General features: G+C 41.6%; 1 protein-coding gene across 1 annotated transcript; it reads right to left on the bottom strand.

Annotated features, from left to right (window-relative positions):
- Positions 1 to 13,657: 13,657 nt before the first annotated feature.
- LOC311149154 (protein rogdi homolog) lies at positions 13,658 to 14,632 on the bottom strand. The gene has a single exon (XM_084186240.1). It carries the CDS (start codon positions 14,612 to 14,614, stop codon positions 13,706 to 13,708), a length of 909 nt encoding a protein of 302 aa, XP_084042366.1. The 5' UTR covers positions 14,615 to 14,632; the 3' UTR covers positions 13,658 to 13,705.
- Positions 14,633 to 20,589: the final 5,957 nt, after the last annotated feature.

Genomic DNA, 20,589 nt, shown 5'->3' with positions numbered 1-20,589 from the left:
TGCCAACGAACTCAATGTATTCCAAACACCTGGTGGTAACTACATGGTCCCAATAATTTAAGTAGCCTAGTAAACGATGCCCCCCTCTGGTATGTTCTATTGCAAACTGTCGTTTGTTGTTGTCTCTTTGTTGTTTCTCTGTTTACTCAAATATATTTTACTTACTAAGTCAAAGACGAAATTAATTGCAATACACTAGTCTCAAATTGGCTATATTAGCATAACCAAGCTACACAGAAACACAGCGGACCCATTGTAAATTAAGAGGCTTTTCTTCATATTAAATCGTATCCCAGTGCAACATGCCTAGGTCTGCCCACTGGGGTGTGGCTTACCGAGCGCTCTTTCAAATAAACGCTATTCCTACTGATCGAGTACTCACAACACCTCATCTCAGGTTTATCTTGCATAGCTGTGATCTCACCTCGTTGTAGGTTGCCCTCTGTTTCAGCACTCAGGTCTGGGTAGATGCTGATCCTCTTCTCCGCATAGGTCAGAGCCCCCGATTCCGCTGCGAGGCGAACAATTTGCCATTTGACTTAAAAACTGGATTCGTCCAATCATACAGATGTGCGCAATGTTTATCAGCCGCATGGGACCCAGCATCTTCTGCCCAAACAGTTAATAGAAAATATTGCTCATGAAGGAAGTTCGGTTGCCCGCTTCCACACCAGTTTCAAGTCCTATGACCCACACTTTTAATTTAAGCGAATGACATAAGAGTGATTTATTTTTATTTTTTAGGAGATTGATTTTCCCTTCTAGCTCAGTTCACGATGTTTCCAGGTCATGGAGTCGCCCCTCTGTCACATTGGCCGCTGTTGGATAAGATAGTGGATATCAATATGCTTCCAGTTATCCAAAAATTAAAACAAAACATGGACAAGTGGAAGTTGTTAAATCTTAGTTTATGTTGAGAAATGAATTAATTAAAATGATGGTTGTTCCTAAATTGTATTACATTTCAATGATGCTACCGATATGCATTCCATCATAAATGTTTAAGCAGTATAATGGTATTATTAAAGACTTTACACGGGAGGGGAAAAGACCACGCGCCAGTATGCAGAAAATGCATGCCGAAGAGGGTTAGGACTCCCACATTTGGACTGTACAATGTGGCTTTCGAGCTATTCAGAATGGCTAAGCACTGGAGGAGAGAGGAAGTTGAGGAGAGGTGGGTTGGGTTGGAAAGTGGTTTGACAGCTCCTTTCGGACCGTTACATATTCTATCCCAAAAAATAGCCAATGATACAGATATTCAGGGCGTCAATCCAATTCTATGCCTAGGGCAGTGTGGTAGTCAACACATAAAAGGATCAAAGAGTCTCCACATAGACAAAGATATGCTTCTGTATGGTATAATCCTGCTATTTGTGTGGGAAAGCAGTCAATAATGTGGGGGAAATGGGTAAGAGAAGGGGTTCATTCTTTGGAGTCCTGCACAAGAATGAGGTATTTTTGTCATTTGAAGAAATAGGGAATAAACTTTGTGATAATGTGTATGAAGATATATGCAAATTAAAGCTGTTTGTCACACTAGGTGGTGCCATTATGAAAAAAGACAACAATGTTGTAGAACAATTGTCTTTACTACCAAGCTCTGTAAAATTAGCTTATTTATGTTACAAAATGCTGTTAAAGGTTAAAAATGACACCTGTAAAAACTTGAGAATTGTGTGGCAAAGGGATTTACAATGTGAGATAGATCAGAAGACATGATTGTATATTATTTCAAATATTGGCCAAAATGTCAGAGAAGCCAAGGGAAAAGGTATACAATTTAACGTTTTTAATAGATTTTATTTTACTCCCTCCCCTAAGGTTACATAGGTTGGGTTTGTCACATGATGATGTGTGTTGGCGAATTCACAGGAGGCTGCTGAGGGGAGGACAGCTCATAATAACGGCTGGAACAGAGCAAATGGAATGGCATCAAACACATGGAAACCATGTGTTTGATGTATTTGATACCATTCCACTAATTCCGCTCCAGCCATTACCACGAGCCCATCCTCTTCAATTATGGTGCCACCAACCTCCTGCATTAGCGATGTGGAGGGGCAAAAGGAACTCTCCTGTGGGAACACTGTGGGAATGCCCAGTTGTGCACCCCCTATGGGACAAAGCCTTACTTCAGTGCATGGGTGATGGCCTTGGATTCCATGTACCTAGGTCACCAAGACTGGGTCTGTTGAGTGACGAGTCTGAAATAAGAGGGATTAACCAGACAGAATTGTAAATATTATGTTTATTGTGTTAGTGTTAAGGCTAGTCGTGAAACTTTGGAAAAGCTCCAATGAGCCAACGGAGTGGATGAATATGTTGATAAAAACAACATCATATGAAATCATTTAGCAAAGAGGCTGGAGAAAAATTATACAGACTCCAAAAAGATATGGGAACAATTCTTGTGTTTCCTTAATGGCACATAAAATAATATCATGGCCATGAAATAGCATATTATTTATCAGAAAAAATAATGTATTTGTATTTTCTATTTGTGTTTTTTTGTTTTGTTTAATGTGTTGGTTGTTTTGTGTTAAAGATGAAAAAATGAAAAAATGAAATAAATTGTCTATACAAAAACAAATAATACATTGTATGCTGTCTCCAAACTTTCCACTTTTAGTTGAGTAGGTGTCCACTTTAGAAGTGAGCAGTGCAAGAGATTCATTTATCGGTTTTAATTGCAAGTTGAGGGCAGAGGTCATTTCCTAACGAACCGTCTCTCGGATAGTAGAGGCCAACTCTTTCTGTTGTTGGGTGTTGAGAGCAGGTGAATTGTGAACGGACAGAATATGCCAGATGCTGGAGTGAAACAGACCTGTTCCTTCTAATACAGTGAACATCGCACACCTTAATGTGATGTTATATGTTGACAATTATTTGAAAATGAGTCAGTTAATTCATAGTTATTTAGTAAAAGAAAGCCACGAAAAAGCCACGCATTTCAATGCATGCCACCGGAACCGGAATCCTCAATGTTTTCTAAAAAACAACAACAGTAGGTGGCACAACAGTCCAGCTGAAGGGCGAGCAGCCAACTGCGACTCTCCAGTTAAAGTGTCTTATCTAAGGGTTTTGGAGAGATTGTCCAATTATTATTTCAAGCTAGGAATGTCTACACAAAAAAATATAAAAATGTACACTGGTGATGGATTGTAAATTAATTTTTGTTTTATTCTTCCCAAAAAATTGTTTCATCTGGAGACCAGGTCAAAGACGAAAGTCTTGACATTAATGAGTACCTGAAGGAACAAGAAACTGCGACTGACTTTCAAGAGTCTGGATAAAAACCAGGGGCGCAACTTTGGTTTTTGTCATGCCTGCCCCCGCTCCCCCTCCCTGGCGCTCGAGGGCGCCAGGCTGCCCATCATTACGCACACCTGTCACCATCGTTACACGCATCAGCGCTCATTGGACTCTCCTGGACTCCAGACTCTGTCCGTGTTTTGTTCCTGTCTGTTTTTTCCATTAAATGTTCACTCCCTGTACTTGCTTCTTGTCTCCCAGCGTCTGTCCTCACAGTTTTAGAAGTGCAAGGGACAAAAAAATCTATACACTGTTTGTAAAAAAATTTATATAAAGGGTAGATCAGCTTTAATATTGCAGATAGATTGTGGCTCCCATTAATGTAATTGTCTGTATCATTTCCAATCCCCCATATATTATTTTGTAAATATATATTATATATATATTTTTTTCCTTTATTATTTTCCCCTAACCCTACCATCCCTCCCCTAATTGGAGTAAACTAATGGACAAAAACACTTAGGCTTCTACTTCCAGCTTATACATACTATATACATTTTACGGACATAGTATATGTTACAATAGTTATCTTTTGTTTGTTTTTAGTCCCATCCTTCAGCTCCACTCAACCCCTCCCATCTATCTCTGAACACCATCCAGTTTTGATTTCTATTTGCCATATATTTTTCAACTGTGCTGTGATGTTTCACAAAAGTTCTGAACCTTTCTATTCTCATAGATTATACATAATGTAAATTAAAAATAAACAGTTTTGCTAAGAGTATTATTATATTATTGATCGACTGACTATAACTTTTTAACTTGGCAAGGGATCTGGGGGCCCTCCCATTTTGGGGGGAATCTAAAGCACTTTTCCTACATTTCTACACAATCTAATATGACCCATGACCCTTCTGGACGTCTCTATTTAGAACAAAAAGTAAGCAAAAATGCCCACAGTCATCAAGCTAGGTAAGAGATTATTAAAATATGTTTAAATGATTGATAAAACTGAACTAAATCCATGATAATTCAATAATCAATATTGTGTTGCACCTTTAACCAGTAGCCTAACAAATTAACAACTCTTACAAAGAAAGTACAAAGACAACTTTTGATTGCCTTTAAGACATCCTCTATATCAAATTTCAGCCAGACCACCCAGCCAACCCGAGCCGCCTACACGCCCGACCCCCACCAGTCTAGTCAATAACTCAACTCTCTCCCCAACATAACTTCCTTCCCATCTCTTTTTTGTCTCAAGGGAAAGGTTTGGAAAACAAAAGTTGAATGAAAACACACATACACCTATACATTAACATACAGAAACAGTACATCCTCCATATAATTCATATCATAGACCTAATAGTACTGTAGAGCTCTTTTTGCACAAAATAAAGCTGGGTCACCCCGTCCTGCCCCTAGGGGTCTACGGCCCTGTAGCGCCCCAACCCAACACACCCCACTCAGCTTTAGGATCTTAGTGAAACATTAATTATTGGTTTCAGGTGTATTAGGCCAAGGTCAGAGTGACAACAGTACAGCAGACCCCCAGGGCCAGGACTGAGCAGCCCAACAGCTAGGATTTGCCTAATTCTCCCCTGACGTGGGCATGTTTTCAATACATTGTCATACAGTATGCCATATCAGGCATCCAGACCTTATGAAAGTTGCACAGTATACCCTTAATCTTAAAACAAATCTAGTGATACTGTACATAACTTGACATTTATTCCATACATTGTGGGAGGATAACCAACCTTCCAATTAATGGCAATGCATTTATTAGCCACTATAAGTGCTAGGTTACACAGTTTCTTCTGATAACAGTCTCCAGTATCAACATTTCCAAGCAAACAAAAACAGAGAGAAGGGAGAATCTGTAGACATGCTGAGAAAAAAGAACATACTCTTTGCCAGAATTCAATGCAAATAGTCTGGGTAGCCATGATTAGCTGTTCAGGAGTCTTATGACTTGGGGGTAGAAGCTGTTAAGAAGCCTTTTGGACCTAGACTTGGCACTCTGGTACCGCTTGCCGTGCGGTAGCAGAGAGAACAGTCTATGACTAGGGTGGCTGGAGTCACTGACAATTTTTAGGGCCTTCCTCTGACAACGCCTAGTATAGAAGTCCTGGATGGCAGGAAGCTTGGCCCAGTGATGTACTGGGCCTTACGCACTACCCTCTGTAGTGCCTTGCAGTCGGAAGCCGAGCAGTTGCCATACCAGGCAGTGATGCAAATAGTCAGGATGCTCTCGATGGTGCAGCTGTAGAACCTTTTGAGGATCTGAGGACCCATGCCAAATCTTTTCAGTCTCCTTAGGGGGAATAGGTTTTGTCGTGCCCTCTTCACGACTGTCTTGGTGTGCTTGGACCATGTTAGTTTGTTGGTGATGTGGACACCAAGGAACTTGAAGCTCTCAACCTGCTCCACTACAGCCCCGTCGATGAGAATGGGGGCGTGCTCGGTCCTCTTCTTTTTCCTGTAGTCCACAATAATCTCCTTTGTCTTGATCACGTTGAGGGAGAGTTTGTTGTCCTGGCACCACACAGCCAGCTCTCTAACCTCCTCCCTACAGGCTGTCTCGTCGTTGTCGGTAATCAGGCCTACCACTGTTGTGTCATCGGCAAACCCGCCAGTGGGTGCGGGCAGGAGCGGGATGAAGAAATCGGTCCCGCACAGACCTCTACTGTGCACCCTGTAACGTTAGAGCTGTGTATTACTGTGTCAGTGTGAAAAGTAGGGAATTAGCTAGGGAAACTGACACATCAATAACGTTACATTGACATACTGACCAATACAACTCACATTGCACTGAAAAAACGTTTGGCCGATGGTTTCGTTGTTTGATTCAGGTCTAGTTTGATTGAGGCAAAAATAATAGTTCATGTAAGCCAACGTTGGCCAGCTCTCTCTCTCTAACGGTACATCAACTGGCAAAAGCTTTCCAAGTTAATTTACTTCTGAAACGTGACTAAACAAAGGCTACAAAACACGTCCATACAAACAACTGCTGTTAGATAGTAATAATAGCCACCTCATATGGCTATCTGACCGATAACTAGAGGCTAGAGCTGACCTGGCTGTGGTAGCTACTCACTAGCGTAGCTTATTCATTCACCTCAGTCGAGAGGGGATGAAACATTAGCTAACGTTACATGTCAGTTACAATAGTAGCACAGCACTGTGAATAAACACTAGTTTAGTTTTTTTTCTGTTAAGTTAAACAGCAGTTACCTTGCCAGCTACATAAGTCAACTAAAGAGTAGCCAGTTTCTGTTCCTTTCACAACTCCGTGAAAGAGTGCAACGCTTACACTGAACTATGCTCAACTCTCCCGTGCTGGTCCAGCCAGCCTTCCAGAAGCTTTGCCTTCACGCAACCTGTCAGCCCGCTCTGTGGTGTCAACGTGGTCCTAAATCCAGTCAGATAAACACTCCAAACAGCCTACCCGACCGCTCGGAGGCGTCCGCATGGTCCTAAAGCACACCCTTGCCTTGTTTTGTATCACACTCCAATGATAAAACTGTGGGGGCCAAAAATGCAATTTCTGAATGTGGGGGGACATGTCCCCCCCTTCCCCAGTGAAAGTTGCGCCCCTGATAAAAACAATATATCAATACTTAAAATACAGTAAATGATTTGATTCAATGGAAATTATTATATACTGATCAAAAATATAAATGCAACATGCAACAATTTCAAGATTTTACTGAGTCACAGTTCATAGAAGGAATTTAGTCAATTTAAATAAATTAATTAGGCCCTAATTTATGGGGAACCAGGCCCAGCCAATCAGAATTCGTTTTTCCCCAACAAAAGGGCTTTATTACAGACATAAATACTCCTCAGCAGTCTTGGCAAAGGAGAAATGCTCACTAACAGGGATGTAAACAAATCTGTGCAAAACATTTGAGAGAAATAAGCTTTTTGTGCATATGGAAAATTTCTGAGATCTTTTGTTTCAGCTCATGAAACATGGGACCAACACTTTACATGTTGCGTTTATATTTTTCAGTTTCAAGAGAAAGCAGGTCTCTTTTGTCCAGAACTGACTTCGTTTTTTCTTACAGGACGCATTGGCAACATGGAGTTAAAGCAGTCCCTTGCCGACCTGGGGATGGACATCAGCAAGGAAGAGGCAGAGAAGAGCCATCAGACGTAAACCTTCAGTCATATATCTCACTGTCACGTGTATCATGTTATGAATTTAACAGAATCCCAATTGGGCATATACTGTATTTACTTTGCCGATACAGTTATCAACACCAGCATATAATCTAAACTCACTGTGGTTGTTCACAGTCAGTGAATGTTTGGTCTGGAGCTTTCACGATTTGTATTTGTATTTATTATGGATCCCCATTAGCTGCTGAGCTACTTTTCCTGGGGTCCAGCAACATAAGATAGTTACATACAGTTTAAAATACTACATGACATTACATTTCATAACACCTTACCCAACACATTCAGTGTGTTCCCTCAGGCCACCACTACACCACCACATATTTACAAGACAACATCCATGTGCACGTGTGTGTAGAGTGCATGTCTTATCATGTGTATGTGTGTCTGTGCCTGTGTGTGTCTCTTCACAGTCCCTGCTGTTCCATAAAGTGTATCTTTATCTGTTTTTTAAATCCGATTCTACTGCTTGCATCAGTTACCTGATGTAGAATAGAGTTCCATGTAGCCATGGCTCTATGTAGTACTGTGCGCCTTCCATAGTCTGTTCTTGACTTGGTGATTGTGAAAAGACCTTTGGTGGCATGTCTTGTGGGGTATGCATTGGTGTCTGAGCTGTGTGCTAGTAGTTTAAACAGACACCTCGGTGCATTCAGCATGTCAACACTTCTTACAAAAACAAGTAATGAGAGATTTACAGACATATTATTCATGTTAGCTCTCCGTGTACATTTAAGGGCCAGCCGTGCTGCCCTGTTCTGAGCCAATTGTAATTTTCCGAGGTCCCTCTTTGTGGCAACTGACCACACAACTGAACAGTAGTCCAGGTGTGACAAAACTAGAGCCTGTAGGACCTGCCTTGTTGATAGTGTTGTTAAAAAGACAGAGCAGCGCTTTATTATGGACAGACTTCTCCCCATCTTAGCTACTGTTGTATCAACATGTTTTGACCATGACAGTTTACAATCCAGGGTTACTCCAAGCAGTTTAGTCTCCTCAACTTGCTCAATTTGCACATTATTTATTACAAGATTTAGTTGACGTTTATGGTTTAGTCAATGATTTGTCCCAAATACAATGCTTTTATTTTTTCTAATAATTAGGACTAACTTATTCCTTGCCACCAATTCTGAAACTAACTGCAGCTCTATTGTTAAGTGTTGCAGTGATTTCACTCGCTGTAGTAGCTGACGTGTATAGTATAGTCTTTACTCAAGGCCAGTGGCATGTCATTCGTAAATATTTGAAAAAGTAAGGGGCCTTGACAGCTGACCTGGGGAATTCCTGATTCTACCTGGATTATTGGAGATGCTTCCATTAAAGAACACCCTCTGTGTTCTGTTAGACAGCTAACTCTTTATCCACAATATAGCACGGTGTGTAAAGCCATAACACATATGTTCTTCCGTCAGCAGACTATGATCAATAATGTCAAAAGCCACACTGAAGTCTAACAAAACAGCTCCCACAATCTTTGTATCATACATTTCTCTTAGCCAATCATCAGTCATTTGTGTAAGTGCCGTGCTTGCTGAATGTCCTTCCCTACAAACTTGCTGTAAGTCTGTTGTCAATTTGTTTACAATAAAATAGCATTGTATCTGGTAAAACACAATTTTTTTCCAAAAGTTTACTAACGGCTGGTAACAGGCTGATTGGTCGGCTATTTGAGCCAGTAAAGGGTGCTTTGCTATTCTTGGGTAGCGGAATGACATTTGCTGCCCTCCAGGCCTGAGTGTACACACTTTCATGTAGGCTTAAATTGAAGAGATGGCAAATATGAGTGGCAATATAGTCCGCTATCATCCTCAGTAATTTTCCAATTTTCATTTAAGGTGCTCCAAAGCATTTTATTATTGTTTCATACTACAGTTTCTTCTTATTTTTGTTTAGTTTAGTCGCATGATTTCTCAGTTTACAGTACGTTTGCCAATCGGCTGTGCAGCCAGACTAATTTGCCATTCCTTTTGCCTCATCCCTCGCAACCATACCATTTTTAAATTCCTCATCAATCCAAGGGGATTTAACAGTTTTTACAGTAATTTTCTTAATGGGTACATGATTATTAGTAACTGGAATATGCAATTTCATAAATGCTTCAAGTGCAGCGTCAGGATGTTCCTCATTACACACATCAGACCAACAAATATTTTTCACATCTTCAACATAGCAATCATTGCAAAACCTCTTGTATGATCGCTTATACACTATTTTAGGTCCAGTCTTTGGAACTTTGGTTTTCCTAGATATGGCTATTATATTATGACCACTACATCTGATGGGTGTGGGTACTGCTTTAGAGAAGATTTCTGCAGCATTAGTAAAGATGTGGTCAATACAAGTGTATGATTTAGTTCCTATTCTGTTTGTAACTACCCTGGTAGGTTGACTGATAACCTGAACCAGGTTGCAGGCACTGGTTACAGTTTGAAGCTTTTTCTTGAGTGGACAGCTTGATGAAAGCCAGTCAATACTTAGGTCACCCAGAAAATATACCTCTCTGTTGATATTCCATACATTATCAAGCATTTCACACATGTTATCCAGATACTGACTATTAACACTTGGTGGTCTAAAGAAACTTCCCACAAGAATAGGCTTTAGGTGATGCAGGTGAACCTGTAGCCATATTACTTCAACAGCATTTGACATGAGATCCTCTCTAAGATTTATAGGAATATGACTCTGAATATAAACAGCAATACCTCCTCCATTGGCATTCCTGTTTCTTCTGTAGATGTTATAATCACATATTGCTACCACTTTATCATCAAAGGAATTATCTAAGTGAGTTTCAGAGATAGCCAGTATATGTATGCTTTCTGTTTCTTGCAAGTTATCGATTTCATGAACCTTGTTTCTTAGGCTACATATGTTAATGTGGGCTATTTTTAGCGCTTTTATGGGATTCTTGATTGTCTTTATTGCTTTACTGGGAGGCTTATCAGAGGTAGACATTTATTTATTTATTTTTATTTCACCTTTATTTAACCAGGTAAGCCAGTTGAGAACAAGTTCTCATTTACAACTGCGACCTGGCCAAGATAAAGCAAAGCAGTGCGATAAAAACAACAACACAGAGTTACATATGGGGTAAACAAAACAAAGTCAAAAATACAACAGAAAATATATATACAGTGTGTGCGAATGTAGTATGTTATGGAGGTAAGGCAATAAATAGGCCATAGTGCAAAATAGTTACAATTTCGTATTAACACTGGAATGACAGCTATATTTATATTTGAGCTGATAGTGCAGGGTCCACTGCTAACTGTGGGCTTCCTATTCGGGCAAAACATCTCAGTGCTAACAGTATCACTCAGGTTCATAGGCACATGCATACTGTTTACAATAGCTCTCAGATTGACAGAGGCATTTAGAGGAACACACATTAGGCTACTTTCATTATGACTGCCCCTGGGAAAATGTACATTTGCAGCAGCACTATGACAGCTCAGCGACACAATGGTAGGGATTATCTGAGCAGGGCTTGGGTCACTGATAAGTAATTGTCTCAATGTGGCCTTGAAATGCGAGGACAGGGTCCAGACACCAAGATGATTTGGATGGACTGTCATTCCTGTAGAGCATCTTCTGTTTCCAAAAGGTGTCGAAGTTATCTATAAAAGTTATGCCAACAGATCTACAGTAGTCTTTTAGCCAGATGTGTAATGCCATGCCAGAAGCCTGCTGAATCTTTCACAGCCTCGGCCCAGCGATGGCACAGGGCCTGAAATAATCGGCCACAGTGCTTTGTGGTTGACGGAGGAGCCGGTGCATCAGACACCCTCGAGTTCCGGTAAGAGGAGGAACGCAGCAGATCCGAGGCAGAGTCCCCCCGAAGAACGTGGAGGAGGCAGAATCCCCCTGGGAAGGAGTCTGGATAGGGGATGATGGCTTGGGAACCTCCGAAGCCAGGAAGGCGAAACTGTTCAACAACTGGATTTGGGTCTGGCTTCCCAACGCCAAAGAAGCCCCACTCGCCACAGGCTGCTTCCTTCCATTTGGCCTACAGTGGGTGACGTGCGTCCATGGTTGGGCAGCAGGATTGGTGACAGTATCATCCGATAAATCCAACAAAATCCCCGGTCCTGCTCCATCTTCCAGGGTACATTTACATTTTACATTTTAGTCATTTAGCAGACGCTCTTATCCAGAGTTACTTACAGTTAGTGAGTGCATACAGTGGGGGAAAAAAGTATTTAGTCAGCCACCAATTGTGCAAGTTCTCCCACTTAAAAAGATGAGAGAGGCCTGTAATTTTCATCATAGGTACACGTCAACTATGACAGACAAAATGAGAATTTTTTTTCAAGAAAATCACATTGTAGGACTTTTTATGAATTTATTTGCAAATTATGGTGGAAAATAAGTATTTGGTCAATAACAAAAGTTTCTCAATACTTTGTTATATACCCTTTGTTGGCAATGACACAGGTCAAACATTTTCTGTAAGTCTTCACAAGGTTTTCACACACTGTTGCTGGTATTTTGGCCCATTCCTCCATGCAGATCTCCTCTAGAGCAGTGATGTTTTGGGGCTGTCGCTGGGCAACACAGACTTTCAACTCCCTCCAAAGATTTTCTATGGGGTTGAGATCTGGAGACTGGCTAGGCCACTCCAGGCCCTTGAAATGCTTCTTACGAAGCCACTCCTTCGTTGCCCGGGCGGTGTGTTTGGGATCATTGTCATACTGAAAGACCCAGCCACGTTTCATCTTCAAAGCCCTTGCTGATGGAAGGAGGTTTTCACTCAAAATCTCACGATACATGGCCCCATTCATTTTTTCCTTTACACAGATCAGTCGTCCTGGTCCCTTTGCAGAAAAACAGCCCCAAAGCATGATGTTTCCACCCCCATGCTTCACAGTAGGTATGGTGTTCTTTGGATGCAACTCAGCATTCTTTGTCCTCCAAACACGACAAGTTGAGTTTTTACCAAAAAGTTATATTTTGGTTTCATCTGACCATATGACATTCTCCCAATCCTCTTCTGGATCATCCAAATGCACTCTAGCAAACTTCAGACGGGCCTGGACATGTACTGGCTTAAGCAGGGGGACACGTCTTGCACTGCAGGATTTGAGTCCCTGGCGGCGTAGTGTGTTACTGATGGTAGGCTTTGTTACTTTGGTCCCAGCTCTCTGCAGGTCATTCACTAGGTCCCCCCGTGTGGTTCTGGGATTTTTGCTCACTGTTCTTGTGATCATTTTGAGCCCACGGGGTGAGATCTTGCGTGGAGCCCCAGATCGAGGGAGATTATCAGTGGTCTTGTATGTCTTCCATTTCCTAATAATTGCTCCCACAGTTGATTTCTTCAAACCAAGCTGCTTACCTATTGCAGATTCAGTCTTCCCAGCCTGGTGCAGGTCTACAATTTTGTTTCTGGTGTCCTTTGACAGCTCTTTGGTCTTGGCCATAGTGGAGTTTGGAGTGTGACTGTTTGAGGTTGTGGACAGGTGTCTTTTATACTGATAACAAGTTCAAACAGGTGCCATTAATACAGGTAACGAGTGGAGGACAGAGGAGCCTCTTAAAGAAGAAGTTACAGGTCTGTGAGAGCCAGAAATCTTGCTTGTTTGTAGGTGACCAAATACTTATTTTCCACCAAAATTTGCAAATAAATTCATTAAAAATCCTACAATGTGATTTTCTGGAATTTTTTTCTCAATTTGTCTGTCATAGTTGACGTGTACCTATGATGAAAATTACAGGCCTCTCTCATCTTTTTAAATGGGAGAACTTGCACAATTGGTGGCTGACTAAATAATTTTTTTCCCCACTGTACGTTTTTTTATTTTATTCTCATACTGGCCCCCCCGTGGGAAACGAACCCACATCCCTGTCAATGCGCTAACAACCCCCCCCCCCCCCCACAGCTAGGGGAAACACTGAATATATTGGATAGATATTGTAATATGGTAGTAGGTAGTCCCAGTGCTAGTACTACTGGTAGTAGCTCCACCATATTGCTTCCTCCAATACTTTCTCCACAAGTCGGGAGTAGATGTTAGGGTCTAGGGGTTGATGCAACGCATGGATGGGCTCTAAACCCTGGAATACTAAACACTGGTAATATATATATATATATATATGGAGTTTGATCCGGCTGTTCTCCTGTAAATTATACAAACAAAACCCACTTCAATCAGACAATATTTCCAAGACATCCCTTTTATCTGGGTGGGTGGGTTGGTTGGTCGGTTGGTGTGAAGGATTTGGACAGAACACCTAGCCATTCTGATGGTCAGCTAGCGGCAGTTGGTTAGAAGGGTCGGTAGTTCCAGAAACTAGAGAAGACTGAAATCTTGTCCTTGAGCTGCTGACAGAGCTGCAGTGAGATGGTGAAGAAGATCAGTGTGTTGTTGAGCCAGGGGACAACACACTCCACCTTGTGAACCTGGCTCACCTCAAACTTAGCATTGTTCAGCTCAAACATGGCTCCAGGGTTGTGTAACACAGAGCTTCCAGATGGCCTGAAGTTCTTGGTGGTGTTGGGCTGCATTGGGTGCAGCTGGTAGACGGTCAGGCACAGCTTACTCAGGTTGATATAGAAGTTCACCATCACATCACCGGGCATCGGAGGAGTGAACATTGTGAGGCCGCTGGTGGCCAGCTCCGGCAGGGTCATGGCTGCTGGTGTGGTGAGGCGGTTACGAGCCCTGGTCAGCTGCAGCATCACTGCGTCCATCAGCTTGTTGACCTCAGCCCCAGTCTTAAAGTGGTAACTCTCATCTCTACTACTCAGCAGCTGCAGAGCCTGATTGACATGGTTCCTAGCATCCTGGATCTGTTGCAATTTCCAGTGCTTATCATCCCTGAATGTGAAATGCATCACTTGGTTGCTTTTAGCAGTTTTCAGATTGATGTCAGCTTGAGTCAGTGCTTCTCCCTGTAGAGTCAGTACTCCTTTCACCTGGTCCATGCTTGTCATAGACTCAAATCCCGGCAGATTAGAAAACTGTTGTTGTTGATGATGATGTGTTGAGCTGCCCAGGATGAAGTTCTCCTGTTTCAGTTGGCTTTCCAGTCCAGGGGTGGGCATGGAGAACCTCCTGGATGCCTCCTTGAGTATATCCTGGAGCTGCTTCAAAACAGCATGGACCTCCTCCTTCAGCAACCAGTTAAACTCCTCCTCCAAAACAGCCCTCTCGGCTTGGCTTGGACCCGACATCTTTGAGAGTTCAGATAAAGATCTTTTTTGGGAGTCTTCTTTGGGGAGGGGTTTCTGGAAGGCATTGGCCATTCAGTCAAGGAGTGTTAACATGGTGGTGATACTCTCAACACATCGGAACGGCGTCCAGCCTGTGGTGGAGAGAAAGAGAAGGTAGGTGAGGGTGCTTTCCCCATCCTGTTTGATAAGAGTAGCCACTTCTTCTCTATAGTCCTCTGAAAGTAAACAATTGTTCCATCGGAACTCCGGTTGGTCCACATTGGCCCGGCCGAGAGCATAGTGAATACAACTCCTGCAGCACACTAAATGCTACATTTTTCCTCTAAATGGGGAAGCCTCCATGGGAAGAGACATAGCAACTCAATCTGTGTCGCAGAGAGAGCGATTTACAGGCAGAATAAAAAATTATAATAAACGAGACAATAACTGATGTATTTTTCCGGACTTATACAGGCTGTCGGTAAATACACCCGATAAGGTTTTTAATTAATTAAACGAAATAGACTCTTGCCTGTTAAACTTTACCTTCTGCAACAAACAATTTACAAAAATATATAAATAAATGAGTGCTTGTTTCCTTTCAAATGGGATCTGTTTGAATACTCAAATAAACAGCTTTACAGTGGCTTGCGAAAGTATTCACCCCCCTTGGCATTTTTCCTATTTTGTTGCCTTACAACCTGGAATTAAAATGGATTTTTGGGGGGTTTGTATCATTTGATTTACACAACATGCCTATCACTTTGAAGATGCAAAATATTTTTTCTTGTGAAACAAACAAGAAATAAGATTTAAAAAACAGAAAACTTTAGTGTGCATAACTATTCACCCCCCCCCCCCCCCCCCCCAAATACTTTGTAGAGACACCTTTTGCAGCAATTACAGCTGCAAGTCTCTTAGGGCATGTCTCTATAAGCTTGGCACATCTAGCCACTGGGATTGTTGCCCATTCTTCAAGGCAAAACTGCTACAGCTCCTTCAAGTTGGATGGGTTCCACTGGTGTACAGCAATCTTTAAGTCATACCACAGATTCTCAATTGGATTGAGGTCTGGGCTTTGACTAGGCCATTCCAAGACATTTAAATGTTTCCCCTTAAACCACTCGAGTGTTGCTTTAGCAGTATGCTTAGGGTCATTGTCCTGCTTGAAGGTGAACCTCCGTCCCAGTCTCAAATCTCTGGAAGTCTGAAACAGGTTTCCCTCAAGAATTTCCCTGTATTTAGCGACATCCATCATTCCTTCAATTCTGACCAGTTTCCCAGTCCCTGCCGATGAAAAACATCCCCACAGCATGATGCTGCCACCACCATGCTTCACCGTGGGAATGGTGTTCTCGGGGTGATGAGAGGTGTTGGGTTTGCGCCAAACATAGCGTTTTCCTTGATGGCCAAAAAGCTCAATTTTAGTCTCATCTGACTAGAGTACCTTCTTCCATTTGTTTGGGGAGTCTCCCAAATGCCTTTTGGCGAACACCAAATGTGTTTGCTTATTTCTTTCTTTAAGCAATGGCTTTTTTTCTGGCCACTCTTCCTCTTCCGTCTCTTTGTTGCCTCTGATTAATGCCCTCCTTGCCTGGTCCGTGAGTTTTGGTGGGCGGCCCTCTCTTGGCAGGTGTGTTGTGGTGCCATATTCTTTCCATCCGTGGGATGTTCAAAGTTTTGGATATTTTTTTATAACCCAACCCTGATCTGTACTTCTCCACTACTTTGTCCCTGACCTGTTTGGAGAGGTCCTTGGTCTTCATGGTGCCGCTTGCTTGGTGGTGCCCCTTGCTTAGTGGTGTTGCAGACTCTGGGGCCTTTCAGAACAGGTGTATATATACTGAGATCATGGGACAGATCATGTGACACTTAAATTGCACACAGGTGGACTTTATTTAACTAATTATGTGACTTCTGAAGGTAATTGGTTGCACCATATCTTGTTTAGGGGCTTCATAGCATTTTTTCTTTAGATGCATGGCAGCAAAGCCACTACACAACACTAAACAATGCATTAATTGCACTATAACGGTGACAAAAGGTGCCCACAAACTGTTAGGGCCTACATAAAGCTGTCCCAACAGCAGAGCTTTGTTTTCAGCATCATGGAGGTAATCCTGGACGTGTGCCTCGCTGTTTACAGTCCCCAATGAAACATATAGCAGATAAGCGTACGACTGGAAAACATGGAGCTTTCCAGGTGTTGTGTCGTTAAGCCCAAGAGTGGATAACCCTTGACATTCGTGCCAAGATTGACAGATTCTGTAATCGGCGCCCCTTTCAAGCCTATTCCAAAGACAAACAAAACAGCTCTTCCCAACATCCTGTCATGACTCGGAATGATCTGCTAAAGGTCAGGAGATAATTAGCACACCCCCTTTATGACCCACATGTATGAAGGGGGGAAGGTCATCAGAGATCTTTTGGTGCCACAGCTATGTTCCACCAAAGGAACCGTTCTCTCCCCTTTCTCTCAGCAACAAAGAGGAAATGGCCCAGAGAGAAAAATGACATATTAAACACGTTAGCTGTGTTCGAATACCCATACTAACATACTGTATACTACATACCTAATAAGTATATAACACATATTATATACTATTAGTTCATTTTAGTATACTGTAAACGAACGGTATCCTTTCAGTTGAGCGTACTAGTGCTTCGCCTGTCTACCAGAAGTTGATGCTGTTGCTATGCAACCTCTTGCTAGCTTATTAGCATAACAAATTACTAGCTAGACATTTTACGATTCGGGTGTGTTCGTAAATTCAATCTGGAGTGCCAGAGTGCACAAATCCAGAGCATTGTTAGATTGTCAGTTCGTAAATTCAGAGCGTTTCGCTCTCGGAGCGTACACTGGATGCTCTGGCCGAGGAGTAGGGTTGATCCGAGCGTTCTGACCTCACAACGGCGGCCAAGCACCCAAGCTAACTGGCCAGCTTGCTAGCTACTTCCAGACACAAATGAGAGAACACCTCACTCTGACCATTTTACTCGACTTAGCAGAGCTGGTTAGGCTGTTTTCATGTTATCCAGAGCGTTAGTGACTGTAACTGTGCTGCTGGTGACAATTTAATTACGCTTGTTTTTGCAGACGTTTACTGACACCGGCCATATTCAACCGGTGTTGAGCGTTCGTAAATCCATCAGTTATTCTGCGCTCTGGCACACAGATGTGAGTGCTCTGAAATCGGAGTAGATAGCCAGAATTAACAATGTCCATTGAGAACTCACAACGACTATACCACTTAGCTAAGAATTACGTGAATAATCAAATCAATAAATGTTGGGTAGTTAGTTAGATAGTATATAGTTAATATACTGCCTGGTAAGTTTGATGTATTAGTAGCCAACTAACGTTAGGATGGTAACTAGCTAACATACCAGTACATACTATAATGCTATGCGGTTCGTAAGGATAGCGTAGCTATCAAATTGTCAGCCAACATAACATGTAACGTAACTTATTTATTACTTTATTACATTGCTCAACATTTTCTTAACATTTGTCATAATTAGTTAAAGCAATGAATTTGCATCCGCTCTCGTCGGACTTCGGCTGCATATTTTCCGCCATTTTCTTCAAATCTGAAAATGTTGTGAAGCCATGCCCATTTTCTGAAGAATTGCATTATGGGCCCTAAAAGCACGTAAATAGTGTCCACTGCTTGTATACTTCGTATTTTGGCGAATTTAGTACGACATCCGGGAACTTTTGGCATACTAACTATATATATATCCATACTATGACCAATAAGCATACTACATAGTCAATTTACGTCACTAATAGTATGGTTAGTGTGGTTAGTATGAGTATTCGAACACAGCTAATGTCTGGACTCATGGCCTGTTGGTATAACCCGAATATAAATTGTGATACTTTTCCTCTCTTTTATTTCTATGTATTAAAAGTGTAGTAAGTTTCACTGTAATATGAAGGTACATATTTTATCATGAACATGTTTGGAACCTGTAAACTACTTATTTAATCCTGGAGATAGTTTTTCTGATTTTTTCTGGTTCAAAGCACATTTAAACATGCTGTGAACACTTACAGTGCATTTGGAAAGTATTCAGACCCCTTGACTTTTTCCACGTTCTGTTACGTTACAGCCTAATTCTAAACTGGATTAAATAAAACATTTTCCTCATCAATCTACACACATTACCCCATAATGACAACACAAAAACAGGTTTTTAGACATATTTGCTAATTTATAAACAAAACAAAAACAGAAATATCTTATTTACATACAGTACCAGTCAAAGGTCTGGACACACCAACTCTTTCAAGGGGTTTTATTAAATTTTACTATTTTCTACATTGTAGAATAATAGTGAAGACATCAAAACTATGAAATAACACATATGGAATCATGTAGTAACCAAAACAGTGTTAAACAAATCAAAATATATTTTATATTTGAGATTCTTCAAAGTAGCCACCCTTTGCCTTGATGACAGCTTTGCACACTCTTGGCATTCTTTCAACCAGCTTCACCTGGAATGCTTTTCCAACAGTCCTGAAGGTTCACACATATGCTTAGCACTTGTTGGCTGCTTTTCCTTCACTCTGCCTTCCGACTCATCCCAAACCATCTCAATTGCAACAGATGAACTATCTTGGGTTAGTTATAAATATATTTGGTACAATATGGAGCGAGAGTATGACCTGCCTGTTTCACACAGAGTTTACAGTGATTATTGTATTCTTACTTGTTTCTCAAATCGGAATGTTCTGTTGTTGTTATAAGTAAAAAGCCGGTGTCTCTGAGGTCAGAGATGCACCCTGCTGAATTGTGTGTGCATGTCTATTTCTTCCGTCCATACAGCAACCTATGAGAAAGCAAAAAACTCACCAGAAACGTATTCTTCTTCGATGAGGTTTAACGGCGGTTGGCATCCAATAAATGTTGCATTACCGCCACCTACTAGACTTGAGTACAACTCCCTTATCCTTTGCTTGAGAAAATAAATAAGTAAACAAATACGCTACCATCTTACACTACACTCACTAAAAATAAAAAATAAAAAAACACCACCCTACTCCACTATTTACATCTATTTAATCCTACCTCAGGTCAACAACCTGAAAGGATGGGACACTTAACACACCCTGTAACTCTTCTGATGTCAAGTCTCGCACACCCAAATACTTCTCTGCAGCTGCCACCACAACCTCCATTTTCGGAGACTTACGTTCCATCCCTGCAGTACAGTTTCCCCAGTGCTACATATTCCTTTGTCTCGTGCCCTTCTGCACACCTCACCAGAATCTGGCTGGTACAAAGTGTAATGAATTCATACTCCAGAACAGTAGGCTGAAACCAGTGGAGGCTTGTGGGAGGAGCAATAGGAGGATGGGCTCATTATAATGGCTGGAATGGAATTAATGGAACAGAGTCAAACATGTGGTTTGATACCGTTTGATACCGTTCCATTCATTCAATTCCAGTCATTACAATGAGCCTGTCCTCCTATAGCTCCTCCCACCAGCCGCCACTGGCTGAAACACAGGGCTAGATAAGAGAAATAGAGGAATAGAGAGGCCTTGACTGGCCTCACACTGGTGGTAATGCACCTTTCAGTTGGTTGCAATCCACCAATACAAATTTAAAAGCACATTATGCAGAAATCGCTCCACCATTTCCTGGTTGCTAAAATGTGTATAGTTCGCCTAATTTAAGTTTATGTGAAAAAACAAGCAATGTACTATCTAAACCGCTGTGAAATATATTTTAAATAATCAAAAATATTGTATTTGAAGCTGTTTGAAGCTGGTGTACAAAACCAAAAGTGAAAGTGGCAAAAGGGAAACTTAAGAACGGGAAGCATAGATATAGTGCATATAGGACAGATTTACCCTTTCTTAGACTTGCTTTCAATGAGAATGACAGATCTATAACTCATGGGGTGCGTTCAGGTCGCTTGAACGTTTTCTACGTTGCGGAACGGTTTGTACTGAACGACACGTTTTCCCAAAACGTCTTGAA

This window comes from Coregonus lavaretus, assembly GCF_964263955.1.
Source record: "Coregonus lavaretus genome assembly, chromosome: 21".
NCBI lineage: Eukaryota > Metazoa > Chordata > Actinopteri > Salmoniformes > Salmonidae > Coregonus > Coregonus lavaretus.
The sequence above is the reverse complement of the archived record's forward strand: the minus strand, read 5'-3'. Positions and strand labels throughout refer to the sequence as shown.